At 41.2% G+C, this 14,348-nt stretch overlaps 1 protein-coding gene across 1 annotated transcript in view; it reads left to right on the top strand.

The window, feature by feature from the left end:
• Positions 1-210: 210 nt before the first annotated feature.
• mark1 (MAP/microtubule affinity-regulating kinase 1) overlaps positions 211-14,348 on the top strand; it is a 32,582-nt gene continuing 18,444 nt past the window's right edge. Inside the window, exons 1-2 of the mRNA XM_034129586.1 lie at positions 211-632; positions 13,180-13,383. Of these exons, the coding sequence (XP_033985477.1) occupies positions 579-632; positions 13,180-13,383 (258 nt within the window). The 5' untranslated portion in view covers positions 211-578. The remainder of the gene's footprint in view (positions 633-13,179; positions 13,384-14,348) is intronic.

Genomic DNA, 14,348 nt, shown 5'->3' with positions numbered 1-14,348 from the left:
GACATAAAAAAAAAGGAAGTCTTTGTTCCGTTTCAGCTGATTCGCCATAAACACAAATAAATGTTATAAAATATAAAAACGTCCGTGTTTGATATCCTCCAAAGGGAGCGTGCTTTAATTCTCGATAGGAAGCAGCTGAGGATGCTGGGATATCTTTAGGATGACGATGAGGAGGATGAGGATGACGGGAAGGAGGAGCTCTGACGTCATATGTCCATGTTTTTTTTTGTAGCTCCGCAGTGCTGCTGTGTGAGCCGACAAAACCTCTGGAAGCTGCAGGAAGCTTTTTATACTTTTTTACACTTCTCCATTCTTTTTCTTCTTCTTCTTCCTCTTCTTCTTCTTCTTTCCTCCTGTCTTTATCGCCTTCTCTTTGTCTCCATGCGGGTGTTTCTCCAGCTCCAACCCAAACAGCGGGCCTTCCTGTAGCCGCCGCCCCGGCCTCCCTCTCCCTCCGGCCGGCGGAGCCTCCCAGCTGAGCCCCGCTGAGGTGGCCTGGTTCCCGGGGAGAGATGCTGTAGAGCAGCCGGTGGAGGAGATGCTTCTACCGGACTGAAGAGGAGCAGAAAGCAGGAAAGATGTCCGGCAGCAGGATGCCTCTGACCCCGGTGAGCGAGAGAGAAACCGAACAGGTAAGTGTGCTTCAACCCTGATTATTGATTATTGATGGGAGTTTTGAATCATTCATGCAGTGTCTTTACTTATATCAAGATTCAAAGGCTTTATTGTCATATGCACAGTAGCCACAGTGTAGATAGGGCAATGACAAACCTAAGTCCTAAGCTCCTCCAACAATGCAACATTATAGGACATTGTCGTGCCACCACAACATAACAAAACACTTTTTAAAATGACATACTGGTGCAGGTAGAATGCAGGAATAAGTGAAGTATAAACATGTGAAGTCTCGTGCCTTGCTCTAAAGGAATTTGATTATTGATTGAGTTTTAAATTATTCATGCAGTGTCTTTACTCATCGAGATTCAAAAGCTTTATTGTCATATGCACAGTAGCTACAGTGTAGATATGGCTATGAACAACGTAAGTCCCAAGCTCCTCCAACAATGCAACATAATACAAGTCAATAAAGCACATTCAAAAATAAAAATGACATACTGGTGCAGGAATAAGTGAGCTATACACATGGAAAGTCTAGTGCCTTGCTCTAAAGGAATTTGATTATTGATTGAGTTTTAAATTATTCATGCAGTGTCTTATTTATCAGCCTATTATTGGTGGTTTTACAATATTTTTAGTTATTATTTTGACAGTTTAAACAGAGGTCACCTGTTGGGATCATCCTGATTGATCCACAGTGTTTCAGCAGATCAATAATATAAAGATTTGAAGGCTTTATTGTTATATGCACAATAGCTAAAGCATAGTTGTTGGCAATAATAATCTTCCCAGACTCCTCTATCAGTCCAACATCAAATATACTTAAAAACATAGAATATATTTAAGATAAAGCCAGAAAATGTTCCAATGACATACTGGTGCAGGTAAAATGCAGGAATAAGTCAACAACTTTTAGTGCCTTGCTCAAAGGGATGTTGGTAGCAGGGGTGTGACAACCTCATACTGTTAAATATCTTCATGCTGATGTTGACCACAGTGACACGTTTCTTGTCTTAGCAGTAGCTGGAGATGGATGTCAAACGGGTCAGAGCGCTTAAATTAACAACACCTATTTGTGAGAAACTCTGTGGCCTCAAAACTACATTAGAACTTGTTGTGCTCTAACCACACAGTTCCTTAAAGGGATAGTTTGGACTTTTTGGGGTTAATTATCCAGAGTTATTGTGATACCTTTAGTAGATGGGATCCGTAAAGTGTAATATTGGCACGTCCCAATTTGGAGAAACATGGAGATAGGAGTACCAGCACAGAAGGATGTTTTATTATATTATATAGGATGACAAAATGTATTGTAGCAACCTACAACTATCGATTTCAGTGTAGTTTATCTTGTACATGTTCACCTATTTACTGTGCCACCAAACAGCCTTATGCTACAGCAGGGTGTCCGCGGGGTCTTAAAAAGTATTAAAAGTTGATAAATCAATTTAGCGAAAATGAAGGCTATTAAAAAGTATTAAACGGCATTTTCCAAGGTATTACATTTTGTAGCTTGTTTTCAATAAGTATACCAATTGTCCAAAGAGGTTGTATTCTACAGTTTGCCTGAATGTAATCATTGCGTAGGTCTGTAGTGAGATTCTGTGTGGTTTATTTATGGCATCCCGTTGGATTTGACGTCATCTGAACAGGACATCGCACGCTCACTGCTTGATAGCGCGCGAAGGTCCGTTTGCGCCGGTTGTTAAGCAACATCGTTATGGGGAAATGCAAGTCTGCGTCCAAATGGTTGGAAGATAAGGAGGAAGGACAATCAATACTGTATATAGTCAATGTGAGGTAAAGTGTGTCGCCAATGTAACCGGTTAGAACTCCAAGTGGCGATGAGGTCTTAAAATGTATGGAAAGGGTCTTAAAAGGTATTACATTTGACTTCAGGATTCCTGCATATACCCTGTAGAGGTAACCAAATATATGTACTTTTTAAAAAAACAACCAGAATCCATTGACAAAAACAGTCATTTGACTTTGCAGAACACAGGAGTTGCTGGTCTACTTTTTCTCCCAGTTGGTTAGTTTGTTGTGTTTTTGTGTGACTTTGGTGTTTTTTAATGGTTAGTTTGGATTCCCCAAAGTCACACAATAAAAAACTAAAAAAACAATACAGGCAGCGTTAAATCACAACTCCTTTGTCATGCGAGGTCAAATGTACAGTTTTGTCAATGGAGTCTGGTAGCTTTGAAGAAAGTGTAGTTAACAGCTTAAGAGCCCCCCCCAGAAAGTTATGTTGAAAGAAAAAGGGACAAGGCAAGATAGAGCGTTATTCTACATAAATATATACCGTAAATATTATACTTCTGTATCGTTTGTGGTTAGCTTTTGCAACAAAGGTGCATTGCTTGTGGTACTCCAGAAGATAAGATACTCAGTTTAAAATAACAAGGATGATGCTGCAGAACCAAAGATATTGTCTTTTTTTATGCCACACATTCTTCCTCCTTGTCATAATCTGGTGACCACATTACCCACAATGCAACTCGTCCCCTGGCAGTTATAGATTCAGGTGTGTTAAGCTAGACACCGCTAGCACAGCCTGCAGCCTCTGGTCTGGTTTATACATTTACAAAGTTAAAAGTTAAGTATTTCTACACTGTTTTGTATTTCTTCTTTTACTGAAACTAGTTTTCCACTAGTTTCAGGTGCAATAAGTTGAGTTGATACAGCTTCATGTTTTATTGTGGAGTCATGTAGCGGGAAGCTAACAGCTGCTGTGAAATAGAAGATATATTAGCTTTGATTATTTAGTTCTACAGCCACTATTGTGTTTACTAAAGAGTCTTTTTGTACTTTAATGTTGTGGATAACGCCCATGTGGAAACATTATATCCAGTCTATGGTGGAAACACATGATGGAACAAGCTGTTAGCTGTGTTGTTGTGGACAAAAGTAGCTTCTAATTCTATGTTTTCATGTTTTCTCTCTCGTGTCATCTGTCAAACACTGAGAACTGTGTGATGTTTTTAACCCTTATGTTAGCAGAGTCTTCGGGTCTGATGGACCTTGAAGGAATTCTGGGTAAACGCAGCTTCCTTATTGTCATGCTAATGCAGGAATGCTAATAGTGATCTGTTCTCAGGCTCCTGGTGCACATCCTCATCACTCTGTCTTAATGTTTCTCCATCTCAGGAATTATTTATTGATATGTAAGTATTAATGGGGAGGAGAGAGATAAGTATAGACTGCTTTATTTATTGATTCATCAGCTCATTATCTCTTGATAAATCCATTTGGTTTTTAAAGCATTTGAAAAAATCTCAACATTTTGTTTCCTAAAAACCAAGCTGACGTCTTTGTGAGTTTGTTTTGTTCAACACAAATACATCAGATTATTGTGCATTTACACCAACAGTCTGGAGTAAGGGGTTTCCTTTTTTCCTTCAATTAAAGCTAAAGTAAAAACGATATTACTTATGCCCCTTTCACACCGGCGCTTTTTCAGCTCCGGCTCGGAGCTGGAGCTGAAAAGTACCGTTTTTTCCTGTTCACACCGCAGCGGCGCCGCCTCATAGCTCCGGAATGCGGTTCACTTCCAGCTCCAAAAAATTGTCGGTCTAGAGGCAAGAGCTTCGGAGCTAGAGGCGGCGTCGCTTACGTCTCTCTTACGTCGAGGCGTGCAGGAAACTAAACCCACCTCCCCTGAACATGGGTCGACTGAAGAGTCTCGTCATGCCTGCCTACAAGCAGTAGTGCTGAGCAAAGTGACTAGAAGGCAACCACACACTTATAAAAAAAAAAACACACTTTATAAAGTCAGGCAACACTAACCAGGATTCGTGTGATTCTGTTTATTTGTACCTTACTTTGACCATCCGTTCGCTGTTATTGATCATTGTGGAGAGCAGGCAGACGTTTTGTTTGTTATTATAGCAGCTATCGGATGGAATCAATACATGGGCTGCACAGGTTGTCATGTCCGACTATCGCAAGTAGAATCATAATGAAAAATACGCCGGTAAAAAGTGCCGGTAGAAAACGGCTTAGCAAGTAGTCAGTTTAGCTTCGGTTGCTATGCTAACATCACCCATGTTATACCAGAGAAACTTTCATAACAGCGTTGTGATGCCAAACAGCGTCAATTCAGACTGACACACATTCACTTAAGGGGAACTGGGGATATGTATCAGCTGCTTGTGTGACAGTCAGACAGTGAATACTTTAGAGCCGTGTGAGCTAACCCGGAGCTAACGGGAGAATAAACTCCCGTTGAAGAGCAGCCAGCACTGCAGCGGTCGGTAAATGCCGCTGAAACACATTAATAAACAATGAACCACGGCACTCTGGAGAAAAGTATAAGGTTGGAGAAGTCGTTATTTAATTTAATCTGGCTTCGTATGATTAAAAGCAACACGATCATCGACCCGACGCAGTCCCCCCCCCGTTGTTGTTGTTGTGAGCTCCGTTGGGGAGAAACTCAGCGATGTAAACTGTGACGTCATGACGCAGCAGCGGCAGGAACAGAGCGGGAGCTGAAAAGGGAAACCGGAGCTGAACCAGAAAAGCTCTCGCTAGGAGCTAGAAAGGGAAAAGCGCTGGTGTGAAAGCCGCATAAGACGCCTAATGTATTATTGACACTTTGTAAATAGTTTTTGCCCTAATAGAAAAGTAAGAGGAATAATTTTAAACTCCATTCAGTCGATGTCCACACAGTGTTGCATGGCAGGGGAAAACCATGTTGGATTTTAATTTTTTTCAGTCGTGAAAAAGCGACCCTCGATCCTTATTGATCCACATTGGAATTTTTGCTTTTATCATTTAGTTTTTCTTGGGTTTTTGCGCACTTTGCAGTCCATTCAATGGTTAGAACAATGAGGTTTGAACTGTAATTTATTAACGTTATGTTGTAATGTTTGTAAAGAGTACTTTCTACAGCTTGAAAAAACACATTCAAACATATTGACTATTCGTCTCAGACGTCAGAATCTTTCAAATCACGAAAGTGTTCATCTTAAAAATAATTCTGCAGGTACATTTTCTAATGTTCAACTAATAACATCATTGTGTTATCATTTGAACAGTAGAAACAGAAGTAGAAGTTTTTGGCTGCTGCTTTTAGTAGATAAACAACATTATAAATATGACTTTCTTTTACTTTATCGTTCACAGTATAACAGAGTATTGTCCTGCTGTCCGGTCATGTCTTTGTTTCTTTGTTTCCTCTGATCTGTTCCCCTTCACTTCAGTCAGACACTCAGCAGCTACAGCTGGCTCCTACTGTCTGTTTACTATTGATTGTTCCCAGAATACACTGCAGGATGTGATATCTGCAGCTCTGGGATGTCTTTTAGACTTCTAGAAGTCACTTTTAAAATCCTAAAGTGGGACAGGACAGCTTTACAGTCACTTATACTAGTGGTGCGTTCAAGATCTATTGAGAAGTGGGAAATGTTGTCACAAATGTTAACTGGTACGCCCTGGAAGTAGGGTTGACTGCTATGACTGTATATAAATGTGCAAGGGTAGAAATGTGTCCACTGGTTCTTTTGTATAATGTTTTTACTGTGGTAGGTTATTCTCGCGTGATCTCGCAGTCATAATCTAATTTATCTAGCTGTCTCGCAAAGTTACCTGATTTGGGCAAACATGCAGGGGGGGATGGAAGTTCTAAAATCAGGATAAGGCAGAAGTTTTGTTAAATGACAACCAGACATTTGCACAGTTTGTTGTGATGTTTTTAAATGAAAAGTGGGCAAAACCTGCAGGAAAAGTCAAAACATTTAAGTGATGTTGTGTTGACTGAAGTCAGGCTTGTATGTATTTGCATCTGTTATTATAAACTATTTACAGATCAAGTACCGTATTGTGATATTTACAGTTTCCTTGATATCATATTACATATACTGGGTTGTAAAATACATTTGTCTTACCCTACTGCTACGTTAGCCATTAGCTAGTAGTGCTAACAAAGCTAACATTTTCAGACTTGTACTGTCAAAGGGGTCAACTCGGTTTCAATGTCATTCCCAGCTCCGATTTCTGACTTCTCCGTTAAATGACTCAAGACAATCTGCCCCCTCCCCCTTCCTTGGTGGTGTGACCTTTGACCCCGGTCACTGTGTCACGTGCAGTCCACCACACGGAGAGTTTGAGGCTCTTCTCCACACACACACACACACACACACACACACACACACACAGAGAGAGAGATCAATCACTGTGAAATCAGCTGCTGGAGGCTTTCATTGTCTCCATGGCAACAGGTAGGCTTACTATGGGATTCCCCAAATGTGGGAGTGGAACCCCCCCCCCCTCCCCATGAAGCCACACAGGGACTGAAATCCAGCTAACGAGTCCAAACTAGTGTCTGAACTCTGACCTGTGTGTGTGGCGTTTGTTGTGTGTGTCCTCTTGACTCATCCTAGTTAGCACAGCGGCTAACCAATGCAACATTTAGTCTTGAGGGGTCTGTTTTAAGGCATAATATTTACATTTTCCATATAAAAGGACTAAAAATGACTAGAGATATGTTATATATTTGGTTGAGTTGTTATCAATATGTTTCCCTGAATTTTCAAACCTGGAGATATACTTATTTCAACCAAGCTAACGGTCCGTGTCACCTACCATTTGTCCATGCTTCAGCAGTTGGATGACAGCTAGAAGATGTCAATTTGAAAACTTCTTTTTCATTTTAAGAATTATTTTTTTTTACAATAAAAACAATAGATCTGTTTGGTTTAAAAACAAAAACAAAAAAAACTTTTACACTTTTTGGAGCCTTTTCAGACAAACAGTAAACAGCAAACAACACAATTAACAAGCAACATCAGCACAGTACAAATCAACATCATTGTTGCCTGCATGTGATGTAGAGTTTTAAAAGGCCCTATTATTCTTTATGGGGTTTTCCCTCTCCTGTAGTGGGTCATATAGGTGTATGTGTATGTTAATGGCCTTGAAGGGAAACATTGCCAGCCAGCTAACCAATCAGAGCAGGCTGGGCTCTGGTTTCAGACAGAGGGTGAAAAGAGGTGCTGCAGCACAGGCAGTATGAGAAAGATAAAAAGTCACTGTAGAGGCACTACATACTAATATGAACCTGAAAGTGAGCATGATAGAGCCCCTTTTAAGAAAGTTAATTCCTATGTACTATGAAAACAAATGTTCAAGGTTAATATAATTGGTGTTCCCAATAGCAGATGATGACGGTATGTCTACAATCATTCTCATTTTGAGATATATTTTAACCATCTTACAGTGTGTAAGTCTGGTAGTTCATTTTTGAGATGGAAAATGCATCTGCCCCAACCTATCCGTCTAAGTTTTATTTAGAGTACTATTTCTTACTTCTGCAAAAGAACTGGGAGGTTTTGTTTTCACTTTGTCTCTGAGGCGTTTCTCTCTTCCCTTCTCTACACTCTCTAGATCACTTTGGCAACGGCAAATAAAAGAAAGGAAAATATATTTTCTAATAACAGTATCTATCTTGTTTTTGTATTTCCCTTTTCAAAATTAGATTTCAACGGAAAACAAACTGTCTCTGCTTTCATTCATTAACAACAGAGCAACAAATGAAAGGCAGAATCTGTAAACTGATTCGTAAATAAAAACAAGTTCCCGTTTTGAAACTGATGGTCTGTTCTTTACCAGAAGGAAGTGTAAGAAAGCTGAAAACTGAAAAGTAACTCGAGCTGTCAGACAAATGTTGTGGAGAATAAAGTACAAAATGTTTCCTTTGAGCTATAGTTGTTCAAGTTCGAAGGCTTTATTGTCATATGCACAGATACAGTGTCACTATGAAATGAAATCTTAAGTCACAGGCTCCTCCAACAACGCAACATACATATGACATAAAAAATAAAATAATGCAGGAGAAGTTAAATATATGCCGAAGGGTTTTGACATTTGTCTGTGCCCTCATACCAAAATGCAGGTTTTTAAGGGATGCCAAAAAACAATATCTCTGTTCGCCAAAAACTGTATAATCACCAAAATTAAAAATATGAAAACCGTGTCAAAGAGAGCGTCAGACGGCATAGACAGCTTTGTTTTTACGTAGCTCCGACATCGCGTTGTTGTTTACGTCCTAGGCGCCATCTTGTATAAGGGCGTCATGTTCTCGCAATAACTGATATATCTGATATACAAGATCAGCGCCACAGTATTGCCCTCATACTATATTTTTCTAGAAAAACCCCTTTGCAGGTAATATAGAATAAAATGAGCTAAAAATAGAATGTAAAATGAAGTGCTGTACAGTTAAGCGTATTCTGTAATGTAGCATAAAACAATAATATTGAAGTAAAAACAAGTACCTGAAAGTTATGCATGAGTACAGTTCTACTGCCTGCTAACTAACCCTGTGAGTAAGATGTATGACTTTCTGATGTGACCAGGACGTTAACACCAGATCTGCCTGTTTACGTTTTTCTTCCCTAAACCAAATCATTTAAGGGATCAGTGTCAGCAGCGGGGGTGCAGTGTTACGTCAGTGTGTAACAGTAGATGTGTGTGTCTCAGTGTGTAGCAGTAGAGGTGTGTGTCTCAGTGTGTAGCAGTAGATGTGTGTGTGTCTCAGTGTGTAGCAGTAGAGGTGTGTGTCTCAGTGTGTAGCAGTGTCTCAGTGTGTAGCAGTAGAGGTGTGTGTCTCAGTGTGTAGCAGTAGAGGTGTGTGTCTCAGTGTGTAGCAGTAGATGTGTGTGTGTCTCAGTGTGTAGCAGTAGAGGTGTGTGTCTCACTGTGTAGCAGTAGAGGTGTGTGTCTCAGTGTGTAGCAGTAGAGGTGTGTGTCTCAGTGTGTAGCAGTAGATGTGTGTGTAGCAGTAGAGGTGTGTCTCAGTGTGTAGCAGTAGAGGAGTGTGTAGCAGTAGAGATTTGTGTAGCAGTAGAGATGTGTGTCTCAGGCCCCGCTCACACGGGACCGTTTGCGTTTATGCACAGTATGCGTATTCAAAAAAGTCTTCCGTTCACATGCATTTGTTTCATTTAACGTGTCTGTTCAAACGAGGCCGCTGGAAACGCTGTAGTACATATGCTGGGACTGTAAGTGGCGCTGTAACTTCCGCCAAAATACACCAAAAGTAGCGAAGAAGAGCAGCCCAGCAGCCCCCGCCGCAATGTTGCCATGGCTACCCTTCTGCGGTGTATTTAGCAACATGTAGTTCATGTAATTCTCCATGTCCACTTGTTGCTGATGGTTGTGGTAGAGGAGCTGTATATTTTTGCACTAATATCTGTAGCATGGTCAGTAGCAGTAGCACTAGCAGTAGCTACTGACAGGAGGAAGTGTGTGTGGTGATTGCTGGTATTCAGCGGGATATAGTCATTTCCTCAGCATATGGATAAATGCAACGGGGAAGTTAACTGAAAGAAACCGAATCTGTGGATATTGCATCCCGACCAAGAAGCACGTCTCCGTGGAGAGGACGGCTCAGAAAGAGAGATATTCTCTACAAACACCGGGTGAGATCCTCCATGAAATCTGACTCTGTTTATTTTGTTTAAGGAGTATATTGGGCGTTAACAATTCTGGTTTGCCTTTTATAATATTATTTCATTCAAGAACCCCTTGCGCGTTTAATTAACACAGCTATTTTTGATAGTTGCTACAGCAGTGAACAGGAGAGGTGGGGAGAGGCGGGGCTATCGCTATTTTTTCAGGAAATATTCGTATAGAGGTGATTACACGGACTCGGTTGACCCCCCAGAGCGTTTCGTTTGCAAATCTATCCACCTTGGGACCCGTTATCGTTTGTGGGGTCAGTTTCTATCGGCCTCGTGTAAATAATAGGGCTATACGCACGTGAAACTATGCAGATACAAGCAGTTTTCTCCTCGTGTAAACGGCGCCTCAGTGTGTAGCAGTAGAGATGTATGTCTCAGTGTGTAGCAGTAGAGGTGTGTGTAGCAGTAGAGGTGTGTGTAGCAGTAGATATGTGTGTCTCAGTGTGTAGCAGTAGAGGTGTGTGTCTCAGTGTGTAGCAGTAGATGTGTGTGTGTATCAGTAGAGGTGTGTGTAGCAGTAGAGGTGTGTGTATCAGTAGAGGTGTGTGTCTCAGTGTGTAGCAGTAGAGGTGTGTGTCTCAGTGTGTAGCAGTAGAGGTGTGTGTCTCAGTGTGTAGCAGTAGAGGTGTGTGTAGCAGTAGATGTGTGTGTAGCAGTGTCTCAGTGTGTAGCAGTAGAGGTGTGTGTCTCAGTGTGTAGCAGTGTCTCAGTGTGTAGCAGTAGAGGTGTGTGTCTCAGTGTGTAGCAGTGTCTCAGTGTGTAGCAGTAGAGGTGTGTGTCTCAGTGTGTAGCAGTAGAGGTGTGTGTCTCAGTGTGTAGCAGTAGAGGTGTGTGTCTCAGTGTGTAGCAGTAGAGGTGTGTGTCTCAGTGTGTAGCAGTAGAGGTGTGTGTAGCAGTAGATGTGTGTGTCTCAGTGTGTAGCAGTAGAGATGTGTGTCTCAGTGTGTAGCAGTAGAGGTGTGTGTCTCAGTGTGTAGCAGTAGAGGTGTGTGTCTCAGTGTGTAGCAGTAGAGGTGTGTGTAGCAGTAGAGGTGTGTGTCTCAGTGTGTAGCAGTAGAGGTGTGTGTCTCAGTGTGTAGCAGTAGAGGTGTGTGTCTCAGTGTGTAGCAGTAGTGGTGTGTGTCTCCTGCAGCTGGTTGAGACGCTGTCCGACTGGTTTCCATCCGATCCAGTTCCTCTGACAGCCGCCGGCCTGCAGCAGATATTACAGTTCACTCATTGTCCTGCACTCAGACCCTAGTTTAGTTCATACACTCTGGGAAATGATGAATTGCTGTTTTAACACTTCAGTTTGTGCACAGATGACATATAATATGTTAATGAGGGAGCTTTGGAGGTGATAGAAGGTGGATTTTGTTACCTTTCTACAGAGCCAGGGCAGCTGTTTCCCCTTTTTCTAGGCTTTCAGCTGAGCTATGCTAACTGGTTGCTAGCTGTAGCTTCGTTTTGCAACCAAGAAAATGGGAACTTTAATAAAAAAAGAGAAAGTAATTCATATGCAGCTTGTCAAACTTCTCCTTTTGAGCAAATCTTATTAGTTCAGTTTTTGTTTGTTCTCTTTGATCACAGAGAAACCCTAAAAACACATGTCCTCCTATCAGTGTCACTTTGACTCGGTTGGTCTTCATGTAACAGGTAAAACTACATTTTGTGACATGTCTCCATGCTCCAAATTTGAAAAAGCTCTTTATTTTTCTCATACTGCCTGTGCTGCAGCACCTCTTTTCACCCTCTGTCTGAAACCAGAGCCCAGTCTGCTCTGATTGGTTAGCTGGACGGCTCTGTTGTGATTGGTCAACGGCTTAGAGATATCCTGCCCCTTAGCAGAAGCGCTAGTGTGGAGGGAGCTTTGGGATTTTAGCCTTTGCAGACCATTTACATGCACAAAAACCTATATACCACACTACAGGAAAGGCATCATAGGGCTTCTTTAAAGTGACTGCAGACTTGGTTGTTCTGTTAGCCATTTCCAGAAGTTTTTCTTTCTCAGATTGTGGTTTGCAAGGAGACATGCTGCTCTGTTTATCAATCATTGAACCTGCACTCACTGTGTTTTGTTTCACTGCAGTCGAGCTGGGATCCGTTCCACATTAATCTAAGTGAGTAGGAAGAAGGGAATTGTACACAGTGAGAAGTACTTTCCTGTTTACAGATATCCTTGCTCTGCTTATTGCACCAAACCAGAAACTGATGTTATGATGACCTCGGTCGTATGTAGCCTCCACTGTAGGCGAGGGATCCTGTTTCACACCTGGTATATAAACCATAAGACATGTTAGTTGATATTAACCCAATCAATACAAGTCAAGGGGTCTCTTGTGCTTCTAAGGGTCAGAGATCTGTTGTTTTTTGTGTTTAGGTACAGTTTTTAAACTCTGCAAGGTGTCTCTTTTCACAACCTCTGTTAAGGTTTGCTGATATAGTTGTTTTGCAAGATGGTAAACGGCTATATCATCTGCATACATATGGATTGCGGTCGTCTTTCAACCAGAAGGTTATGAGTTTGATCCCAGCCAGTGCACACAACATGTCGATGGGCAAGATACTGAACCCTGAGTTGCTCCCGATGGCCAACGGTGTGTGAATGTTAGTTCCTAGAGCAAGCTACACTGCTCTGTATGAATGAGGTGTGAATGGGTAAATGACTTGTAGTATGTAAAGCGCTTTGAGGGGTTGAAAAGACTGGACAAAACGCTTTATAAGTACAGTCCATTTACCATTTACCATAGAGGTCAAAGTGCGCTTCCCTGTGGAACTCCTATTCTGCATTTGGGCGAGTGTGGTGCGTTAACATCCTGTCTTCTTTGTAGAGAGCTGTTTTTTTTACTGCACATATTTTATATTTTATTCCATTCTATTTCAATGTAAATAATGCTATATTTTATTTTACTTTTTAAAATTATTTTTTAATGTTATTATAGTTTTCTTAAAATAGTTTTCTATCTGTGTTTTTAATTATTGTTTTACTTTTATGTATGCACCACGACACCAAGTCAAATTCCTCGTACGTGTCAACCTACCTGGTGATAAACCCGTTTCTGATTCTGATTCTATCATTTAGTTCAGATTAATCTAAATGTTTATATTAAATCTGTTTCAGAAAAAGACTTCAGACGCTCTCCCAGATCCTCCGGCCCCTCCCACCAAATCAGCGAGTCGCCACAGTCTGCCGCCATGTCGCAGCGCCGTGACGTCCAGCGCAGACGAGCAGCCGCACGTCGGCAACTACCGCCTGCTGAAGACCATCGGGAAGGGAAACTTCGCCAAAGTCAAACTGGCCAAACACTCTCTGACCGGCCGAGAGGTGAGAACACAGTTTGTTTGTATTACAGTATATGTATTAATCAAATCGAACTTTATTTACATAGCCCTTATCATACACACAATGTAGCATCATGTGCTTCGCTAACCAAAAAAAACAATATTACCCCTCCTCATTCCCAGCTAATAACACTTAAAGGTGGGGTAGGTAATTTTGGAGAAACCGGCTCGAGATCGCTAGAATTTGAAAATACACAGCCGGAAAAAATCTGCCACTTCCTTACAGAGCCCCTCCTCCAACACACACGAACGCGCACATGACCAATGAGGGCACGAGATAAGTTTGTGCACAGATGGAAGGCTGACAGGCAGGTAGGCCATCCAGTTATTTTAGCCGGGCTGGCTAAAATGATTGGTCGTGCTTTTTACAGTACTACGGCTTCCACAGATGACATTTTTTTATGGATTTTTTGTCAAAGCACTTCAGATATTCATTGCTATCGGGATGTTAAGAGCATTCCATGGAATATAACAAAAAGTGTATCTCGAGCCGGTTTCTCAAACTTACCTACCCTACCTTTAACCTTGTGATTGACAACAACAAAAAAATCTTAATTCCAACAGAAGTGAAAAAAACACACGACTGAATAAAACGAGAATAAAATCATAAAATAAGAATAAATACAATTCAATTATAATCTTAAAAAGCCACCATTTTCTTCTGGGAGGCTGATCCACAATCATGGGCTGTAATAATAATAATAATAATACATGATACTTGTATAGCGCTTTTCTAGACACTCAAAGACGCTTTGACAGAGAATAAAAAACAACGACAAAAAAACAAAGAAAAGTACAAAAAGAGATAAACAAAACAGAAAATAGGGGGGGGGGGGTCAGTGGTTGAATGCAGTGTTGAACAGGTGGGTTTTGAGTGATGTTTTGAATGCGGTGAGGGAGGAAGAATCTCTGATGGATTGGGGTAGTGAGTTCCAGAGGGTGGGTGCA

Source organism: Trematomus bernacchii, unplaced genomic scaffold (genome assembly GCF_902827165.1).
Source record: "Trematomus bernacchii unplaced genomic scaffold, fTreBer1.1, whole genome shotgun sequence".
In the NCBI taxonomy this organism is placed as follows: domain Eukaryota; kingdom Metazoa; phylum Chordata; class Actinopteri; order Perciformes; family Nototheniidae; genus Trematomus; species Trematomus bernacchii.
This window is presented reverse-complemented; position numbering and strand designations above follow the sequence as displayed.